The sequence below is a fragment of the Ambystoma mexicanum genome, chromosome 12 (assembly GCF_040938575.1).
Source record: "Ambystoma mexicanum isolate Mex_15411 chromosome 12, UKY_AmexF1_1, whole genome shotgun sequence".
In the NCBI taxonomy this organism is placed as follows: Eukaryota; Metazoa; Chordata; class Amphibia; order Caudata; family Ambystomatidae; genus Ambystoma; species Ambystoma mexicanum.
Window position 1 is genome coordinate 150,093,678 of NC_090936.1, and position 22,132 is coordinate 150,115,809.

At 45.7% G+C, this 22,132-nt stretch overlaps 1 protein-coding gene across 2 annotated transcripts in view; it reads right to left on the bottom strand.

Moving 5' to 3' along the window:
* The window catches only part of FBLN1 (fibulin 1), a 788,021-nt gene extending 767,836 nt beyond the window's left edge, over nucleotides 1–20,185 (bottom strand). The window contains exon 1 of one of the 2 annotated variants that reach the window (XM_069628189.1): nucleotides 19,686–20,047. In XM_069628189.1, coding sequence (XP_069484290.1) covers nucleotides 19,686–19,746 — 61 coding nt within the window. In that variant the 5' untranslated portion in view covers nucleotides 19,747–20,047. Of the gene's footprint in view, nucleotides 1–19,685 lie in introns of both variants that reach the window. The other variant, XM_069628190.1, reaches the window with a different exon arrangement.
* Between the last annotated feature and the right edge of the window lie 1,947 nt (nucleotides 20,186–22,132).

Here is a 22,132-nt window from a genome sequence, read left to right on the forward strand (position 1 = left end):
ACGGAAGACAACCATTTCCGCACTTAGAGAAAAATAATTAGAGGGAACATTGGTTCCCGGTTGCGTGACCTGTAATGGGTGAACCGTTCGGTCCGACAACTGCACCTAGACATGGGATACCCTACTTGTCAAAGCCAAAGAAACATGGAGAGCAAATCCAAGAGTATGAAAGAGATTGCTAAAGCGAGGTAGAAGAAAACTATCTGAACTGTCAAGAACAAGGAGTGTAAAGTTCACCTGGAACTGGTTTTGAATATTTAGAGACTGAGACTAATACAAGTTAACAAGATGAAGTCTTGGGGAAGAGAAACCTGAGACTTTCTAAAACTTTGTTGTTGCCTTGAGGAAGGGAACCTCGAGACCCCTGTTTGGAACGGTGTTGTCTTTTCTGGGGAAGGGAACCCCAAGCCTTGTGGAAATGTCTTGAACTTGGGGAGGGGAGCTGGAGAGTAAAACAGGAGCTGGAAGAAGTTAATACCTTTATTTGGAACCCTTATTCTCGGTTGCCGACATCCCTATACATTGTATATCTTTAGTTGTGAGGGCAAGTATAGGTTTTGGACACAGACTTTTGAGCTGAACTTACTGTCTCAGACTATCCTTAGTTTCTTTAGGCAGGGAAATCCCACCTTAGCATAGGGCAAGTTAAGCCTTCAACCATCCTGACATTTAAGTTAATAAATAAAAGTAATATATTAGACTTTAGTTTTCCAACATGTGTCAATCTTGCTTACAACAACTGACTCTTGGTCTGTAGGAATACTTGGTTTCAATAACAATGACTTCTGTTTTCTAATAAGACTGTTCACCAACGTGCATTGCAGTTTCCTTTTTATCATGGAGAGAAGTGGCAAGGGGTATTTTGATTTAATTGCCCAGGAGTTTACAAGTCATTGGTATATTCAAATTCCTTGCTGAGTTTTAGACCACATATCTAAGCATGTGTTTCTCACGCTTGGTATTACTCCGTTTCCGCTCTTTAAGGCACTCTGCTTCGCCAACACACCCAACTGGTTTCAACAGTCTCCGGTCCAGCTGTCTAGCATTTGGTTTCTTCTAGTTGTTCGTCCTCCATGTTTCTGCTCATTTTCCCTCGTCAACATGGGACATGTAGGATACTGGTATTCGTTATACCAGTCTTCCAGCATCCCCGTTACCTTTTCCCCCACGGGTTGGCGTCACTGGGCCTGCGTGCAGGATAGAAACTTCTCTCATTTGGTCAGGACTGTCAGAACCACTGCTCTGTGGTCGTTGTGGAAGCGATGGCACCTCTTACGCAGAGCCATTTCATTATGGTGCAGACAGTTGCCAGCAGGTAACTCTCCCTGTATTGACGCAGCCCTGTGAACATTCCTTTCTCGCTATTTCCTATTTGATTCTACTTCGCCTTCCCTGTCCTTTCGTTCCTCCTGCTGTGGACCCTTTTTTTCTGATCTTCCCTGTTCGCAATACGCTGCGTAGTTGTTCATTCTGCTCCATGTCCCTTTGGCTGATCTTCTAGTCGTTTCCCGTTCTTCTCCAGCATTATCCTTCAACTGTTATCCTGACAATCCTCCACTCTTCTGACAACTTCAGCACCTCTGGAACACGCTGCCTGATATTCCTGGACACTGTTGCATGGCACCCCTGCAAGGGGCCATGGTATCGTCTAGTGTATGGTGTCATGGTCACATGGTTACCCATGTGACCATCTTAATAAAAGGTCCGAGCCGCTTCCGGCTCGGGAGTCGAGACCATCCAGACTCCGTGGTGTGTGTGTGTTATTTGGGTTGGCGCCATGGCGGCGCCCCACCACGTGTGCTGGGCCCAAGGAAGGGGCCCAGCGCCAGGACGGTGCCCCTGCCGGGCAACGCCGTCCGGACGGTGCCCCTGCCGGGCAACGCCGTCCCCTTGTGTATCCCTGGCCCTGTGAGTCGGGCCAGGAGGCGACCCTGGCCTGGGTGCCCCCAGAGCCGGGGCCGCGGTAAGCCGGTGGCCAGCCGGCTGTGTGAGGCGCTCCGGTGATCTGGAGCGGGGTGGGCGGAACCCCCACCCCTGAGTATGCGGCGTGATCGCCGCACTGAAGTGTGTCGTGTCGGGTGCAACCCGACACGAATATGGGGCTGCCCGGTGGACCGGGACAGCCCCCAACAGACACTACTATGAATCACATATTCCGAGGTTTTCTTTCCAGGCATTTGCCTTTTTCCCTCATGAACTCTACATCTGGGGGCCTCTCCTGCTTTCCAATTGAAGTCCTGGGATCAGTTGAGCAATTCAGAGCAATCTGTGCCATATCCCCGTCTCATTCCTACGATCAAGACTGGCGAGTAGGATACTTATCGGAATCAGCCAAATGACAGAAAAAAAAAAATGACTGAATGTGTGATTTGGCCGAATTTCGGCCGTTCGAATATTTCCGAACGGCTGAAATGTTTGACCAAATCACACTCGCTGCTGGCGGCTGTGGGGGTGTCCACCACACCCTTGCTCACTATATTGTGAGCAGGGGTGTCAGATGCAAGGTATTAGGGGGGTGGGGGTGTTGGGAGTGTGGGCCAAGTCAGAAATGTTGTGGGGAGAAAAGACCGAAGATTATTACAGAAAAATTATGTTCTGTCTTTTCTCCCTCTATCTTTCAACCCTGACACTACTTATCGATAATCTGACAAGGACGTTGTCTTCTGTTTTCGTTCCAACTCACTCTGCTGCTTGTCCACGGATCTGCAGGGTCAGCGTTACAGTGGTCTCGGCACCATTGCCAGACTACATAGTCCACCTCTCACGGGTCACGCAAACACTCACGTCTGGCTCTCTTGGGGCTTTCTTCCCCTGCCTTCAGAGCTAGTCTTGGTCAGCTTCCACCGCACTGCTGATTTGAAACTCCCGGGTTTCACTTCTCCGACAGTGGTCTTTCTTGCCTTTTTACGATACATTGCTGGGTCCTTCCGAGAGGAGGATTATAGTCCCTTTTCTACTTCAGTTGAGCACTCACCATTCCTCGGTCATTCCTACTCGTCACAGTATTGTTGGTTTCTAACCACCGAGTGGTTGGTATTGCTCGCTCACTCGTCTTCACTGTAGTTTTATCACATATTTCTTCAAGTTGGATCTTATGGCACAATAACAGTTGCTTGGTCTGATCGGTCTTCCTGAATCCTTGATGTTACTGTTCGTCCAAGAGAGAGGGCCTTAGGGAGTTCCTCTGTGGAATGGGAGTCCTTGTCCCGAAGAGGGAAGTCACTCCCTGTGAAGTCCTGCTTCCCACCACCCCTATGGGGAATGTTGCGTGGCAGGCTCACCTCCCTAGCCTCACAAACAAAGCGCCCCCCCCCCCAGGGAGAAGACTGAATCCCGCGATTCGTCACACAATACATTAATTTACTACTGCAAATCAACTCCTGTTTTTCTATTTGAAAACTCCACATTTCTGGACAGGGTAGCCGAATAGCAGGGCTTTTACCCAGTGGCTATGGCAAAAGCGCAGTCCCCTTAATCATAAATATGAAAAAAGTGTGCAGGTTGGGGGTTTAGTGTGCCCAATGCACATGAGCCCAACACATTTCTATGGACAAAGCAGATCCTGCTCAATTATAGGCAAAAAATCTGCAATACAAACTTAAGCAGTAGATCAACCATACCAAAGGTGACTTGGACAGGATACATCCAGGCTCCTTGGAACTGTCTAAGGGGCTGGATTATTCCATCCATCACAGAAATACTGGATGAACAGCAAACAGTATAATATGATGGAGATTCTCGGCAAATTAGTTGATCCATCCCCTTCCCCCGTTCTCATCAACATGGTCATGCCTACGGGATGTTGGATCAATGTCCGCCCGTGGCCGGCAAAGAGTTGTTAATGGGAAGGATAGTGCACGTGTGTGGAATGTCATTTCCTGTGGAGACAACAGGAATAGTGAAACACTACAGTGCAGTATTCCCGAACAAGGATGGCTTGTCCACCTCAGTGATAGTAGAGACACCTCATCTTTATCACATTACTGAGACAAGGCCCCTTCTGGCACAAAAGAGTAAAAAAGCACCTGCCCTGACAACCCCCCTACCCCCATCCCCCTGTCCTTCTTCTTAAAGCCGAGTCATTCAGTGTTGGTTAGATTGCTGCATGCGGTTAATTTGCCCAATGCATACCCGCTACATGGAAAAAAGGTAGAGATGATCCCTTTGTACAAATAAGGGGATAGGATTATTTCTTCAAATTATGGACCAGTCTACCTATTGGATTGCACAGGGAAGATCTATGCCAGGGTTATATTGAGGCATGGATTAAAGAGAATATTTTAATAAGCCACCTGCAGTCTGGGTTTCGTGCTCGAGTTCATACTATTGATTAGGCCCACAGGGTCAATTTATTAATCCAGAAATAAAAATGGATTGAGGAAAGGATACCTATATACCATGTTTATAGATCTACATAGCTCCTGGGATGAAATCTGCTGAGGTAAACTACGGGAAACTGTCTCGGCTGGGGATGCCGGGCCCATTATTTAAAGACATCCTGTCCCCCCTACTCAGGGAATGAGGCCGTGGTAAGGTGTGGCCTGAATGGTAAAACCGCCCCTTTTGGAGTGGAAAAAGGTGTGCCCCAAGGTTGTGTCCTGACCCCTGCACTTTTTAACCTCTAGAATAACGTTGCTATAGAGACAGTGGTTTCCACCGCTACTGATGCCCCAAACCTGGGTGCCTATAAACACCCACTCTTAATGTTTGCGGATGATCCTGTTCTGGCTTCTCTGACTCCGGTTGGGCTAAAAGAACAGATCAACTGGTTTTCTTTTCTTTTCTTTTTTGTATCAACAATCACCTTTTGATCATTTATACCAAGACCAATCAATGGTATTTAGAACTCTGAAGAAAAAATATCTAAAGTTACATTTGAAAATTGGTGGGTCCCCAATTAAACAAGTGAGAACTTTCGATTACTCCGAAGGCAGGTTCTCCGATACTGGTAATTGGACACAACAGGTGGAAAAAGCTAATCTGACACAGAGTCAGTATAGTGGGGCAATTATAGATTTGCAGGGGAGTATGGACATGGAGCATTGGGACCTACTAAAACTATGCATAAGTTACAAACCCTCCAGGCTGCATTGTAAAAAGCAGAACTTTGGGGCCATTTTTGTACAGACATGTTGAAGGCCACTGAAAACGCATTTCAATAAAAACTTACTCAACCTTCCCTAAAGTACTCGGACGACCCCATGTCATGAGGAATTAAAGATAGGCTATATAGACAGTATAGTCGCTTTGAAACCAGTACTCTAATTGTGTCAAATTCTGGGGTGTTCCTTCACTTGAAATGTACAGAAATGGCCCGGGGGATGTTAGTTTAGTATGTACGAGGCATGCGAAGGAGCGGTTTCTTAAACTTGGTTTTAACAACTGTTGATCCCATATGGATTTGATCAAACCCATCACCAAAAGTGTTATACAGCTGGAATTCAGATTGCAGGAGCAGGAACAGAAGATGTGTGCTGGTACCAACTCGGCTATGGTTTATAACTGTAGGGAGTGCAAAACAGCAATTGGGTATGAGCCGTACCTCGATCAGATTGATCTGGCACGCACCTTACATATGAAATTTAGATTATGTAATAGACCTCGAAGCACTCCTATGAATGAGAGCGATTGATGGTTTCCCTCTGATCTGCACAATGGGGAGAGTAGAGACTCATTACCTACTCTGTCCCAGACAGAAAGTACCAATCATGTAAGCCTGATTCTTGCTGTGGCCCACTTTTTATTACATGCCTGGATACGTAGGAGGAACATTAACAAGCAATATTGTGCAATTAGTTGCCAAATATGTAGGTATCTACGGTTGTCATATTTGGCAACATTTAAAGGTGACTTTGTACTTTCTCATTTTAAGTGGTACTCGATGTAAACAGATTTTGAGAGGATGGGGGATTATGGGTTCACTGAAGGGGTTTACCTTTCAGAGAATCTAATTGGAGATCAGAAGGCTTTGTCATTGCACAGAGATTGGTTGTTTTGTCTGTTCACTTAGTCCAAGTGTTATCTAAAAGGTTATTTGTTAAAGTTATTTATTAGGTGTGCGTAAATTGTATTTTGTGACTTCTGGCAGAACTGCCGAAATAAAGTATTTTATTGATTCAGAGTTGGCATGATAATTGGCTTAAAGGGAAAGTTATGTTGGCTTGAATGATAGATCTGTTCTCCCATTCACTGACAGGAATACTTTGCTAAGGGTTATTTAGGAAAATGATCAATATTGCATCTCAATTCCATACACGCAGGCCAAAAGCTGTAAAGCTTGATGTATATATGTTACAGATTATGCAATCAAATGTAATGGTTATTGGAAAGGTGGCCACTGAGGGTGAAATTGCACCACCCACCCTAAATATATAGCTCTTATTTGACATCTTGAACCACTAAATACATTAGTATTGTGAATGAATTCTTGCTTCTCCTACTCTGTGTCCTAACCTCTTTCCTGTGGTGATGGTAATTGTTTTACTGCCATGGACACATTGTTACATGTTACAGTGTCTAAAGTTACAAGCTTACCAGGTTTGGGGTTAATCTGTTGTCTTGCTCCAGGTGCAGTCAAAAGAACTTGCCAGGAGCCACTTCTGGTTATTTGCCAGCCACAGCGGTGCAACTTTATTAATTCTTCTGTATGTCTGAACAGACTATAGACAACCTAAATTCTCCCACCAGCAATCTGTTTACCTTCCCTCACTGCATAGGATCTCTTCTACCTGTGCATTTGGACCATACACCTCACACCCTCCAGCCTATGAGCGCGATGAAACCTGTATTTGCTTGAGCCCAAGGAGATCGGGTCCACCTCCTTTTCCCTTTTTGATTCACAATGTATCGTTTGAAAGGTTATCGCTAGAATTTTTAGCAAGAATTACATACTAATGTTAGCCTTCATGACCTTATGTCCACTAAGTACAGGGGTCTGTAACCTAGGGTCTTCAAATGGTTTGGACTACTGTTGCCATGATCCCTCACACTGGACTATAATTGCTAGAGCTGTTGTCCAAAACATCTGGCGATACAATGGTTGAAGACCATTAATCTATAATGTCCTTGTGAGTATATTCAAAATCCTAAATATATTTTGCTGTATTTTCATGCAGAATATGTATTGATCAAAACTCCAAACAGGTCAAGAGAGCACTAAGACTTCATCACAATGGCAACCATTTACTGTTAAATGTCTGTATATACCAAAACATACAGAAATGTACTATACTGCAGTATGGGGTAGGTGGTAAAATGTTTCTTGCGTACACATAACATGGTATACATTGGTAACACCATTAGAGAAATGAAATTTCGTTTACTTGAGAACATTCGCACCCTTAAAAAAGGATGATAAACTTAGAGTAGCACTTCACTTTGATCAATACCACAACAGTGATCCAATCTATACTGAAATGTATTTGACTCAGCATGGTCGACAAAAAGCTGGAGGAGGAGCAACCCACATCTGCCAACTGGAATTTTGATTACCAAGGATGGATACCATTTTTATGGATCAATTAAGATCAGCTTTGGGTTTCTAAGTAAATACTAATGTTTACATTTTTAAAACAATTTCTTTGGATGGGCGATTAATACCTCCATTGGAATGATATTTAGAATTGTCCTTTGGTTACCATACCTGAGAACACAGTTAGAATACAGAGATTCAGTATTGACAGTCCCCAAACACACTTGCAAATATAGATCTGCATGCGTAGTGACAACATAGATATTATTCTCAATATGTGAGTTCTCCTTTACAACACACAGCCAAAAATGGTAGCCGGTGTGTAGCAAAAGCATTTCCAAAATGATTGTTGATAAATAGTAAGAAAACTATTTACAAAGTCATGGAGCAATACACATTTTCTTTGGTTTCCATAAGGGGGTTATAACAAATTCGAACAAGGATGAATTTGTGTAACACACGGAGGAACACGAAATTGTGTGTTTAACATTGCATTGGATTATGGGAGGCTATGGAGTACAATCAAACGTCTAAACAATAGGAATGAAAGTTCTGCCTTGCTTTTGGTCAGTTTGAAATCGTACGTCGAGATCGTACGTCAAGTTGAATGAAATGGAGTGGTCCTGAAACCTATGCACCACGATTAAGCTACGGTGTTGGCGGCGAAACTTAGAAGCAGGATGAATACCGAAACACTTCATAAAACCTTGCTTTATTGGTCTTACGTAGTCTTTTGTGGACATCAGAAATAGCTGGTATGTAACACCAGGGGAGTTGCTAGGTCTGGAAAAGACCCGGGGCTAAGCTGATGTCGGTACTGTTGGGACTGGGGGCTAGCTAGTCTTTTGGCTGTAGCTCCTGTGGTTCTATCCGGGGCTACAACCAAAAGATCAGGGGCTATAACCCCCTTAGCCCCCCCCCTAGCAACGCCCCTGTGTAACACTAAGCTACTGAAACAATGGACACCTCCAACAGGTCCATTTAAGGTCATTGGAAACTGTGAGGGGTCCGAAATGCGACGTGGACAACTTGGTAAAGGTTTTTCACAAGTAGCCATTTTATCAACTCAAAAGGGTGTAATAAACGCCTTGGTATCCCGACCTGAAGGGGATTTCCCTGCCTCTCACAACAAGACGAACGGAAAACACTCCAATAGAAGGAATCTGTCCCTCCCACTTGTTCATACATAAAATGTATAACGGTACAATAAGGTAATTCCAGGTATGTTCAACATGAACCTGATAACATTGTATCCTTGTGGCCTGAGTCAATTACCCTTCCCAGGTTCGCAAACGGGACTTTCAATCAAGGTTGCAAACAAGAAAGTTCCTCCTTTGTATAGTCAAGTTCTATTCATAAAGTTCTTCTTGCTCCAAAAGTCTTTTACTCTGCTTTTGAAAGGTTTGCACAAAAAGAAAAGTCTCAATCTTCAAACTGATAATCAACACTGCAATAAAACTTCTTGGAACGTGAGCAATTCAACAATTCGTGATTCACAGCAATGTCTTTGTCAGGATGATTTTTACCATAAGTGATCAAACACAACAGTGGCCTTGCCACTTTCTTCACTTCATAACCTTCAACCACAATGCAGTACTTCAAAGTCTTCTTCCTGGTCCACTAACCTGTCAGGATTACCACTAGTATTCCCTATCCTGCTATACTCCCCTGCCAGGACAAAACACCCATTTCCTCTGTTCCGTGATACGTCTTACAAGGAAGGTTTCTCTCCTATCACTTTTTAGCTCTCTTTCACATCAAACAACTGCCGACAATGTCTCGTTATCACATTTGCCTTTCTTTGGCTTAGGCAATGCTTGTTATTGGGTGTCTTATCTACTGTCTCTTCCTCACTCTGGGAACAATCCCACTGCAATAACGTCCTCTTATTATATTGCCAATGTGGGCTATAGGCCTGTCAAAGTATTGCCCTCTCCTTATTTTGGCAATGGTTGTTAGGCAATGCAGGATTTTATCGTGCTGCAATAGTGCTCCCTTTTTTTATTTTGACACTAATGGTTGTAACCTTGCTTTCCTTTAAAGTGAGTACATTGCACATGTAACCTTCTTTCATTAGTTTGGTATTCAAAATTACTAGCAGTCAGCGTACGACTACAACGCATTCCGGATCGGTCTCTCCACACACGTCTGCTCGAACCGCTGCCTCCTTCTGAACTCCTGCTAGCCTCGGTCACTTTCCTGCAGCCCGCGCTGCTTGGGAAAGGAGCCAGCCTTGCTCCTCCTGCACTTCGGTGCTCGCCAGTCACTGGAACCACGCACACAATGAAGAGTCTCTCTTACAGGTCGGCTTCCCAGTTTACTGCTTCCCGCTGTGCAACCTCTGCAGTTCAGAGTGTCCACTTTGTGAAGACCGTCTCAGGACCCAACACAGCTTCCACAACAGCGGCGGCTGTAGTGTCTTCAGTTACCTGTTGCTGCAACTGCTGCTTGCAACTCCTACGTCTGCTCCACCTCCTACTCCAAATGGCCTACACCCGAGGGGGTCTTAAATACCTAATTTACCCACACCGGCGCGGGACTTTTAACTGCACACTGCAGTTTCATGCCTAAGAGTCCCTCTTCCTCGTCCCACTACTTCAGGCATTATGGGGCTTGAAGTCCCCAATGTTCCGATTGCTTTTCATTTTACAATTAGTCTTCCATTTGACGTAATTCACTCTTCTTAGTAAGCACATCTTCAGGGACGGGTTTGGGAGAGATTAATGATTGGTCTAGACGTTAGGGAGAATTACTTGTATTGGAAGCCAAAGTCTCAATGCTCTGCTTTCCATATATGTTCTTCCCATGCTGATCACAACGGTTTTCACTACCAACAAAGTGGATTATTCCTAGAAGCCTTACTCTGACACCACGCCATTGAATATTCTGGCATCATAGAACTCTCCCCTTCTGAAGAAGACAAATACTGCGTCCCACACCACAGAGTCCTCCTATTCCCCTGGGGAACCTTCTCCTCCCGGGGGATCCTCCCAGCTAATACCACCCCCAGGGTCAGGATCAGGTAGCGGCTGCCTTTCCCTGGCCACCTGGGAGGAGACTTTAAGTAGGGCTTCTGTGAGGATTCATTGCAGAAACCTGGATCAGTACATAAAGATTGCAGCAGCGCAAAGAAACGACAGAAAATGGGCACTGTTTTTGCTTCTATGAACGCAACCAACAGTTTTGCCCAATTTCACTGTTATCGAGGACACGACTGGAGGAAAGAGGGAGTTTAATATGGAGGGGCTGTGTGACAAGGGAACAAGCATTGGCAAGGTCAACAGTTTGGACTTTTGTGTAGGCATGGGAAAGGCACTTGCCAGGCACAGTTGTAGTGGCACTAACAGGCCATTGATGTTAGCAGGTGCAAAATGATGCGCGTACCCGGGAATCCAACTGCTGGGCCTGGCAAACGACTTATACTTAAAAACAAGCATTGGCAAAGGCAACCGTTTGGCTTGTGTATAACAGGACCTCCGTGAAGGATAGGTATAGGGCTTATAAATCAAGTTAGTGGCGGCAGACATGGTTAAGACATTTTCTATTACACCAGTGGCAGGCTTACAACTCTAAGTCAATAACTCTCAACAGACTGCTTTGAGAAAACACTGGCAGGCACTTGGAGTTCAATGTTTGATGATAAGGCTTGAATAAAGCGAGCTCAGAAAGTTCCCATAAGGAGGCGTTTTGGCCAGGAATGACGATCGGGATTAGCATGGCCTTAGGCAGTCAATGGATGGGCAAACAACACCTACAGGCTTTGTGTCCCTCCTCATATGCCATGTCTCCCGATCTGTATTCCTACGCAGTGGTTTCGGCTTATAGGCGTCACAAGTGAAACCTAATAACCCCTAATAGCCCAAACTTAAAAGGATGGCCCAGCCGCCAAGGGTAGGATCAGAGGGCCAGAAGATGTCATTGCATCGGAGCAGGGACGTCCAGGGTAGGCGGAACCAGATTTATTCGCGCTTGAGCCAGCAGAAGGGCAGGTTGGCTGCAGGATTTAGCGCCAAAAGGCCAGGAGGAGGAAAGAAGGAGAAGAAAAGGACTGCAGGACTCGCCCAATGAGCAAGGACGCAACATCACAGCCAATGAAATCAAAGCAGCAGAGTAGATGAAAAGGGGGCGGTAAGTTTGAATTTGGTTTTCGCCTGCCTTGCAAAGACCCACCCACCACACACCCTAACTTTTTAAAATTTTACAGGTTTTACTAGACGTTTGTCCCTTTTTTGTCAAAGGAGGGTGGCCGCACAGTTGATCAAGTACAAAAGAAATTACCTCGAAAATATGCCCCTTCTCCCCTTTGGAGGCTTGACAAGGAAGGACAAGAAGGTCATTGTTCACAGCCCTACAGCTTCCAAGCTTGGATTATTCACAAATAGGCAGCGCACCTCACACCTAAAGTTACATTTTTAGACTGGAGAGAAGGCACAAGAAACCTTAGGGAGAGGGACCACAATTTAAGGAATGCTGGACTAAAAATAGGGCGTTGCTCGAAAATAAAGTTGGTTATAATGCAGAGGGGAGGGGTTGTCTCCCCAATACACCTGCTGAGCTGATCTTGGCTGTAGAAATGGACTAAAACTGAGGTCATAGTATGTCCACCAGACCTGTCTTCTTATTGTAGCAAAATGTGTCCGATAGATTCTATGCGGTGTTGACAAGGTAAGTATTGTTAAGTGTCCCAAAGTGGACGACTGCCTGGGTTGGTGGGCACACAGGGTCTATAAATAGTGCGACAGGTTTACAAATAGTTTGACACCAGGGCAGAAATAGGGTGAAATTAACATTTCTTTTATTGTTTACAAAATAACACTGGGATTAAACCGGGGCCCTCCTAAGTGCCAACAACGAGTAAGCTGGTCCTTGCACAATAGCCTGGCACCTAAGGGGTTACAAGAATGAAAGATAGAGTCGCACACACTATTTGCACCATTTCCCAGAAGCACCAAAATCAATTTGCGCCATTATCCAATAGTGTAAAAATATCTGCATTCTGATCAAAAAAGGCCCGTTTCCACTGGTTCCGAACAGGCAAGCTGTAAAACCATGGATTTGCTCCATATTTTGCTAAAGCCACACAGCTCTCCCTTTTCTATTCACTCTGGGTCTTTGAGTGCTGTCGAGTCATTTGGTCGAAAATAAAAGATCGAATGACCATTTGGTCTAATACCAATTGGTCGAAAAAAAAAAAAGGTCGAATTTTATTTATTTATATATTTTTTTTTTCGTTTGGTAAAAAAAAAATAAAGAAAAGGGGGGTTTGGGAGGACCCCCCCCCCCCCATTAAAAAAAAAAAACGACATTTTTTTCGCCCAATTGGCATTCGATCATTTGGTTTTCGACCATATGACTGGTAACCCTTTGAGTTCTGCACCTAAAGAGAAATGGACTACAAGTCCCAGAATTCTATGCAGGGAACCAAAAAGGGCCATGTTTGAATGACAAAGATACAAGCGTCCCTCTTAATGCGTGACACTCAAGGCCACTGGGTAAACTGTAAAGTCTTGAGAATATAAAAAGCAAATTAACCAAGAAGCGGGAGATTACAATCTTCAGGGGTGCTGTGAGAAGAGGCCAAGCATTCGGTAAAGATTTTAGTAAAGTAGCGCTTCGTGTCAGAATCTGACCACTACATAAGATTCGAACATCGCCCAAACTAATGGTGTCCAATATATTAGCCTCGGAAGGGGGAGGGGCTGAGCGTACCCCATCAGGCTTTTAGGACACGATTGCATGGGGTGAGCGCTTATCTTGCTGGGCCTTTCAGAAACATCTTTATGGAAGGGAAAAAGGGGCAGTTGCCCCGGGCCCCCACCTCGGAGGGGACCCCCCCCCCGCAAGGCTGGCTGATCTAAAGAAGTCCGTTCCCATTGTTCACCAGACTTAAATAGTACACGACAGGATAGTTCATGGCATGCTGCTGAGGCTCTAAACCCATTGCCTGTCTGTTGTTGACAAGCACATTCTGCTCTGATCAATTATTGTGTAATGCTTTCTGTGCTCACTTTAGCATGCATGGGTTGTGTGTTCATTATGGCACAACTCCTGTAGCATTGTCACCCTTCTGTGGGAATGTCATTGACCATGTGCAATAGCCAACGTTGAAATGCATATCGATAGATTGGAGTGCTGCGATGGATGGTTCAGAATGTATCTTAGTTCTTTGAGTCAAGCACTCATTGCAGAGATCTGTGTTCATGTGCAAGATTACAATACCACATCCTAGCAGGGCCAACTCAGGCTTTCCTACGTCTGAAGTTGATGAACCTGCATGTATATGTACTCTGTTTTAGCCCTCAACATCAGCAATGTACCTGCACCAGATACCGTTTGCTAAAAGAACTAACATGGCATCAATATAGTGAAGGTCTAGAAATTGGTTTGTTCAGATGGGTGGTTGTAAAACCTAAGCAGCCAATGGGGAGCATAAAGTATTAGTCTGGAGGGATGATTGTATCCAAATTCAAGACTGTGGAACCAAAGCGTTCAATCTCATACCTGGCTTTGCCAGCAGACGACACCGTGATCCTGATCAAATCATCTCATATCACTGACATTACTGTGCTGTCTTCTGTGAAAAGCTGCGCCGCCTTCTCGCGTGCTGGTGGCATTGTTAAACCATTGCCTGATTTTTCTTTTTATGTAGGCCATTTGAGTGGAAGGGGTTCTAGACAGAAGAGATGGGACCAGATATCGCAAGGCTCTTGCAAGCATATTTTAAGGTCTACTCATTTACACAAAAATGTTTTGCTTCTTTGTAAAATTCAAAGATTTTTCCGTACGTTTATAAATAACAGTTCCACACGCCTTTGTTGTGGATGTCATTAAAGCTTTAAAATACAAATGAGAAACCCAATTTAAATGGTTAAATCTCATTAATTAGTCTGCTGGTACTTACATACTTGATGGTGGAGATAATGAAGCTAGAATCATTCCCATTTTGCATTACACGATTCAATAACATTTCGTTTTTAAAAATGGTCATGTTTGGCTATGTGATTGTATACTTTCCAAGTCAGGTGTATAAAATTGGATTATTTTAGTTCATGTTAAGAACTGAAAAAGAAAGTGTTCAAGTACACAAATTGCACACTGCCGCAATTCCCAACTTCACTGCTTACCAATGTGTGATTTTGGGCATCTCATGTAATCTCATATTGCCTAACCGTTCAAAATGGTCAGCCCTTCTGGGTGATTTTGTTATCACAGTATTATCTTCAAAACAGTGTCACTTTGGGTTTCAGTGCCTATAAGTGATGTTTTATCTATGATAATAGTGAGTACTGATATATTGCAAACAATAGCCGCTTGTTTCTTTGCTCTCTAATGGAAACAACTTGAAAACAATGTCTCTCTTCGAATCTCAGTCTGTCTGGTAGCTTTTAATTTTCAGCCACAATCTATGCCATGGTAGTGGAGCATACACATTGGTTCATATATGTCTCCATGCTTGAGCACTTATGCATTCTGTGAGACAGCTAACGTGAGTACTCTCTATTCTGGGATATGTGTACCGTTTTCATACTTGTTGGGGTTTTTACAAAGGTTGCTGTCTGTGACAGAATTTAGGAACGCCCACCTTGGGAGAACAGGGTTACACTTTTTCTTAGGTTTGGCCTGAACTAACCAAAAGTATGGTAGCAATGAACGAGCAGCCAGGCTTAGTCTAAGGAGGGAGGAGGGGGCTGTAGTGGGTACACAGAACTCTGAGCAGATCTTGGTTCAAGAAAACACCATTACACTATAGAGTTATATAACCAAATAGATATTTATTATATACACTAAGGCACACTGTTGTACTTCTACGTTAAGGTAATTAGAAAAACATGTACAGTATAAGAACACTTGCAATATTCTTAGAGTAGATAAACCATAGATTGCCACAGGTAAGTATGTTTAGAATCGTTTTTAGGATAACAAATCACCTAATCAACCAACTTGAAATATATGTGCAAACTTTTCAAACTCTTTATAACTTTGACCCAAGCCTGGCTAAGAGTCCAACCCTATCTGGTATGAGTCACTCAAAGTTCAAATGGGTCACCAGGCTAGCAGTGACCTAGGGTTGGGCAGGGAAAAGGCAGGAAGGCAGTGTTCAAAGAGGTAGTATCCAGCAGGATGTCAGTCATTGGAAGTTGCTGGTGGCATCTTGCTTCATCCTTCTTCAGAATTTTCTGTTTGTGGTGGACTTGAGTTTCAGCAGCAGGACCACGGAATGTATCCAGAATCACTGGCCGAGTCCACCAATCATGTCCCATGCACCAATCAAACTTGGTGATGGCTGATCAAGGGCGACAGCCAGCCTCCTAGTCTGAACTGGTTTCAGTCAGGCACACTGCGAGACAAAGGAGTGTCAATCACCTTCCCCCACTTCCTGTCCTCCCAGTCACTCAGAGCCCCTTCACAGGCTTTCCTTGGGAAGCCCGGCTAAGACAATGGGACAAGAGAATCCTCCTACACCCAGATAGGTGGAAGAAGGACCCAGAAAGGACAATCATTGTGCTTAAGGCTAAAAACAAAGTGGTAAATGGTGTCCCTTGTGTCCCCGGCCGCAGCTGCAAAGACAGACTGTGATAAGAGTTCACAAAAGTCGTGCAAAAGGTACACTGTCACCAGCCTGAACAGATGGACCGGTCACAGTAACAGTTATTGGAGGGGCGAGAAAACAAATGCATAGTCTCCCCCTCGGAACTCCACTTAGAGTGAGATGGGGCTGATCTCGAAAAATAACACACACATGGGATAAAAAAAAAGTATCCCTTTGCCCTGCTAACTTTAGGAGCTAGTCAGGAAAATAAAGAAAAAGATGGAGGGGCAGCTCTGGGAGCTCCTAGCAACATTACACAGAAGGTGCGGTGTGCCGCTTTAGTAAAATGTAGATGTCAGAAAGTTGGAGCAAAGCATGCCCCCAAATAGGAATACCAAAAAGTGGCCAAAAAGGTTCCAAGCCCCAGAGTAAAAGGAAGGGCGAGTGGGAGGAAAAAAAGGTGCTCGCTGTCCCAGAAGAATTAGCAAACAATCCCGGGGTCCAGTAAAACAGTGCGGGCGGACTCGCAGAGAGTGGAGATTTCACACAAGGAAAGAGATCTATCCCAACACATACGATCCTGCATTAAATACCGCAGGCCATTTGCCTTCTTGTTCTATCCCAACTCATGCGATCCTGCATTAAATACCGCAGGCCACTTGCCTTCTTGTTCTATCCCAACACATACGATCCTGCATTAAATACCGCAGGCCATTTGCCTTCTTGTTCTATCCCAACTCATGCGATCCTGCATTAAATACGGCAGGCCACTTGCCTTCTTGTTCTATCCCAACACATACGATCCTGCATTAAATACCGCAGGCCATTTGCCTTCTTGTTCTATCCCAACACATACGATCCTGCATTAAATACCGCAGGCCATTTGCCTTCTTGTGGGTGCGACGTATGGTAGGAAAACACCTTGTCGTGGATTGCTAGTGCTGGGCTTGAAATGCAACGCGTTTCCAGAGGTCGAAGTGGGCAGGAGCGGTGCTCCTTATTTTAAGTTTCACCGTTCCTATACTTTTAATTTGAAAAATAAAGCGTTCTGGAACGGTTTCGTTTCAATATAAAAGTGCAGGAAGAAGTTGAAGCTGGCACTTCAGTGCACTGCGCTGTACATTCACATAAATAGCAGGTGTGTTTGTTTGGGGGTTTGGGTTGTGTGTGGGAGGGGGTGCAGCGATGGGGTTTGTGGAGAGTGGGGGCACACCAGCAGGGAACATAGTTCCACTACTTCTTTTCGTACACTTCCACCACTGCGTGTAGAATGAGGCGGGTAGGGGCCTGAAGAGACTTATTTTGATTGCTGCAGGCAGCAGATCAAGCTTTGGGCTGTGATTGCGACTAGGGGGCGCAACGACATATTCTGGATCCCTTCGGTTTGGCAGAGCCCTCCCCCCCCAAAAAAGGTCATGCCCCAAACTGCTTAAGATGGCACGGGGTTTATTTACTAGCTTTCCTGGCTGAAGCTGCTCCCGAATCTTCACTATAAGTGACAATAAGGGCATGCAACACGAAGGAAAAAAATAAATAAATAAAAAACACCCATGTTCGTGCGGGGAGATGGGTCTTTTCAGGGCTCAAGTCGAGGGTACACGTGGACTCAGTTCCCCCCAGCTAAAATGAGAAACAGTCCCATGGAAAACATTTGTATTGGTTTTTGGAGTTTAAAACATGCACACCTTTTAACGCTTTCAAAAACACTATTAGAAGAAAATATCCTTGGTTTTGCGTGTGTGTTGATTTTATGAAAGGCAAATGCCATTCGCCCTGTGCAATTTGGGTGGTTATGCAAAGCCAATGTAATGAAATGTGCATATGTTACCTTGATATGATAATTTCTGGCGACGTCACATCCCACTCGTTTGTTGACGAGTCCCCCCACCTTTATTTTTTAGGACTTGACCCCTGGTCTTTGGACACGTGGTTTCATTTTATTGTTTGGACCAAACTAGGCACAGATAATTTGGGCGACCTCAAAAGTACCGCAATCTAATAGTGCCCTTATTTTGGATGTTGCGCTCATAGCCCCCGCAGGGCCCTGATTTACCATCCCTCCTGATAAGAAAAACGCCCCCGTAAACCCCCTGGGGCTTACTCTTCTCTCGCCCCAAACCCTTACTCATACTTCCCTCTCCCCTCCCCAATTTGAAAGAAAAAAAATATCGTTTCTCCAACGACGGACTTTCCAATCGGTATAATGCAGGGGGGGGGGGGCTAAGGGGGCTATAGCCCCGGGTCTTTTCCAGACCTAGCAACTCCCCGGGTATAATGCTTGGGTACCTATTGATGTAGCAGGAGGGCGTGACACAGTAGCTCCAATGCGTGTGCTGGCGGCAGCGGAGACGAGGTGCGCCCCCTGCTGGGGGTCTCAAGCTAGAAAAGAGAAATCTTAAGGGGGGCTGTGGGTTTTCTCTCTTGACATTACGCGCATTTTACAGCTCCCGCCGGATTGGCTAGGGCAGTGGTGTGGTGGTGCCACGCTGATCCAATATTCCCCACTACTATACCAGCAAGGCATATCCCCCGACTTCCGCTTGGACAGCCCCACAGGACAATAATGGCCCTTGCCAAAGCGGGCCCGCGGTGCCAGGGCTCAGTGAACTGCGCAACTGGTGGTGGTGGTGAGTTTGACGCGTGCGCTTCAAAAAGGCACAGAGACAAGGGAAGTCGAGATTCCATGGGAACGTTTGGGACGATTTTCTGAATATTTACTAGTTTCTTGCTGGTTATGATTGTATAATGTTCTGCATATGCTTCACTGTTTTGTATTAATTGTTTTGATAGATTTACTTGTTTATATGTGTAATTTTGTAAATAAATAAATAACCAAAAAAAACCCACAAAAGGCACAGCTTGTTAAGGTTCCTCCACAACGCCCTGCCGGCCGCTACCACTCCGTTTGCTTCAAACACTCTACCACAGTGGAAGTCACGAGACAGGGGCCACTTTATTTTTTAGGGGTGCGCGCCTCTATAGTTCAGCACTGCCTGCGCGGATTTTGGTAGTTACTCGGCCCAGGCACGTGGCCCGCGGCGGCAGCGCGTACTTACCACAGGAAACGGCAACCAGAAAGAGAGCGCGGCGGTGAGTGACAGGAGCGCACCCTCGCCCCATTTCAGACAGATTCGAGATTGGGAGGGAAAAAAAAACCCGGGGTGGCCCCGTTTCTGTTGGGTGCACACGTCCATGTAAAGGCATCAGGTCGTCAGGTAAAGCAGCGACGACATTTTAATTGTTAAGAGATTCTTAGGGAGAAACTGGTCACAGTTTGGTTCCTGAATAGGCTGGATACTATTCTTTACACGATACCGATTTACGTTATAGTAGTTACACCCTTACAATCTAGTTCATGATTTGGAAAGGACTTCTTTTTTTAACCAACGACAATGCACGTTGATGCATAACGCAGTTGCGAGTTTAATGTCACAATTAAGTTAAGAGCACGAAGGCCAAGCTATGTGGTGCTTGCGCAATATTGCATGGCTGCACTGCCGCGCCCCTCCCTCTTGATACGCGCTACTAGAGGGCTTTCTGTCACCCTAAAAGCAAGCTCCTTTAAAAGATGCCCGTTCCAGGCCCTACACATGGAAATGTTAGTTTGGGCTCATTTCAGTCTCCCTTGACCAGTGGTCAAAGTGGGCGGGAGCGGCCCGTAACGAGTGGGGACTGGCCACTCACCTTGCGCAAGCAGACAAGCCAGGACCAGCAGCGAGGTTCTCCGGGGGCGCAGGGCATCCATCACGGTAGAGATGGGGGTGACGGACCGTACAGTCACTGAAGGGAGGCTGTGGGCGAGCGCCGGGCTCTAGGCGCTGGATCACGCGGGGCCTGTGCTCTGCTCAGCCTTCCTAGCGCAGGGTTCAGTAGAGCTGCGCGTGCTGCTGTGGCATCTGCCTTCCTCCCAGAGCCAGACTGCTTCACACACAGGCAGCTCTCCCCGCGGGAGTCCTGGGGGAGGGCGCAGGGGGAGGTGGGCTGCTGCTGCCGTTGCCGCACGGGCGAATAGAGCGCCTGCCTGCTCCGGAGTGGAACTTTTTTTTGGGGCTGTGTCCTGCCTGCAGACAGATAGCCCTCAATCTTCACCCCCCTCCCACTGTGACTCGGGGGGGGGGGGGGGGGAGCATTTCACAACCTTCCCCGGTCGCTTTCATCCCAACCCACATCTGAGGCACAAAGGTCGGGGCCCGCAGTGATTGCTCGAACCGTTAACTCCCCAGCAGCCCTGATTGAAGCCAGATGATGGAACGCGAGGTACTACGACCCCACCCCCACCCTCTGCATTCTATTAGCCATAGCCTGAATCATTCACAAAGAAAGCTTCCTGCAAAGCACGCACGCGCTTCTGCAACTCTGCTTTAGTAGAACATGGGTACGTGATGCAGTGCTCAAAAGGTAGAAAGTGGAACTCGTGTGCTCCTTTTATGTGTATGCAGAGTGCGTGATTGATTTATTATCTCCCCCCATCCCCCTTTACACAAATCACATGCCCAGGGATGGTCCCCCGTGAACAGACTCCCATGAAAGACCTGGCAGAGTCTCATATGGCTAGGTGCTGCCGTTATGCTGTGTTTACAGACGAACACGCCCTGATTGTACGATTGCATATGCCGCAGTCAGACTAGCACTTCCATTGGCTGCCTATGCCCAGTGTGACGGATTGCCATCTGCAAGGGTGTGAAAACCTACGTTTTTTTTCATTTTTTATTATATAAAATGATGCAGGTAATACAGTTTCTGAAAGGGAGGTCTGCTAATCAGACCGCCGTTCATGAATGCACTTTGCCAAAAATGAAAGTGCACATGTGCCTTTGCTGTAACCAGTCTCCTGATATTTACTGCGCTAGCTCTGCAGTGGCACAGACAAGGTTCAAACGTCCATGCACGTCTGCTTCCTGGCAGAGTACAACGTTCTTGCAGGTAGCGGTTCCTTTTTTAACCTTCTACACCTCTAATCTAAATTTATAATACCTGTATGTCTTGTCAACCTGGTGGCAGTTAATACTTTAAATATAACCTATGCCTGGTTTTGCATGGTGACTACTAAGAGCACCCAATTATACAACCACATGCATTTAAATTCCACTACTGTTGGCTCTGTGAGCAGGACCCAGCTATGACAGGACTGATGTATAGTGGGGTCTAGGCTGACACCACAGTTGCTCTGTGGAAAAATACCCGGGATGCTGCTTCTTCGATTCTCCTAAAGGAAGGGGAACACCTTCCCCAAGGGCATATAAACTTCCCCCATGGGGGTCTCCTCAAACCAGTGCATCAACAGCAGCACTGACAAGGCAAAACCACTCTTATGCCAGGGTGATTACTGGAGTCCTTTTGAAGTCAGCCGGCATGGCAACAGGACAGAGTTAGACTAGTCAAAAAGGTGAGGTGGGCTGAGAGAATGGTTGCACCATCTTGGTTTCTGTTAGGGCTGTCTCTTCCTTTTCCTCCTCCCTCCATTTCCTGCGGCTGTATGCTCTTGATTTCTTATATCTTGGAACTACCAGTGTCTGAACCTATTCTGTAGCACAAGAGACCCGGGCTGTGGCGCCCCAACACTTGGCGGTTGTCATGGCGCCTGTGGCAGCGTTGCTGCCAGAAGACTGCTTTTCCGTCAACAGGCACAACAACAGTATCCTAGCACCAAAATGTCAGCGACGCAGAAGTCCTCAATCCAGATTTTTAAAGACCCAAAAGGAGAACGGTCGGAGCTTCTCGACACGCTTTCTTGGGTATCGCACCAAAAGCTTGTGAATAAAAAGCTGAATGCGCCTTTAGTGCGCATTTTGCTCTGTAAAAAAATAAAATAAACATAGCCCATAATGCCGAACAAGGGGAACAGGGTTGTGGGGGAGTGTCCCCCACTTCCCAAGTTCGGCATTATGGGTTGTGGGGATGGGGACAAAAAGGCACATTTGGAAAAGCTCAAGTTACAAAATGCAAGCAAGTCGGCTCCGCTATTTTGTAACTCAAGCTTTTCCAATACAGTCCTTTAATCTAGATCCGCTTTCTTGCGCTTCGAGCAGTATGTCATGGAACGCTGCTGTTTTTGATCCTGTTTTTGCCCTCTGGATTGCTTTTTTGGACTTGCCCAGATTTCAGCGCTTCTGGTATTTTCACGTCGTTTG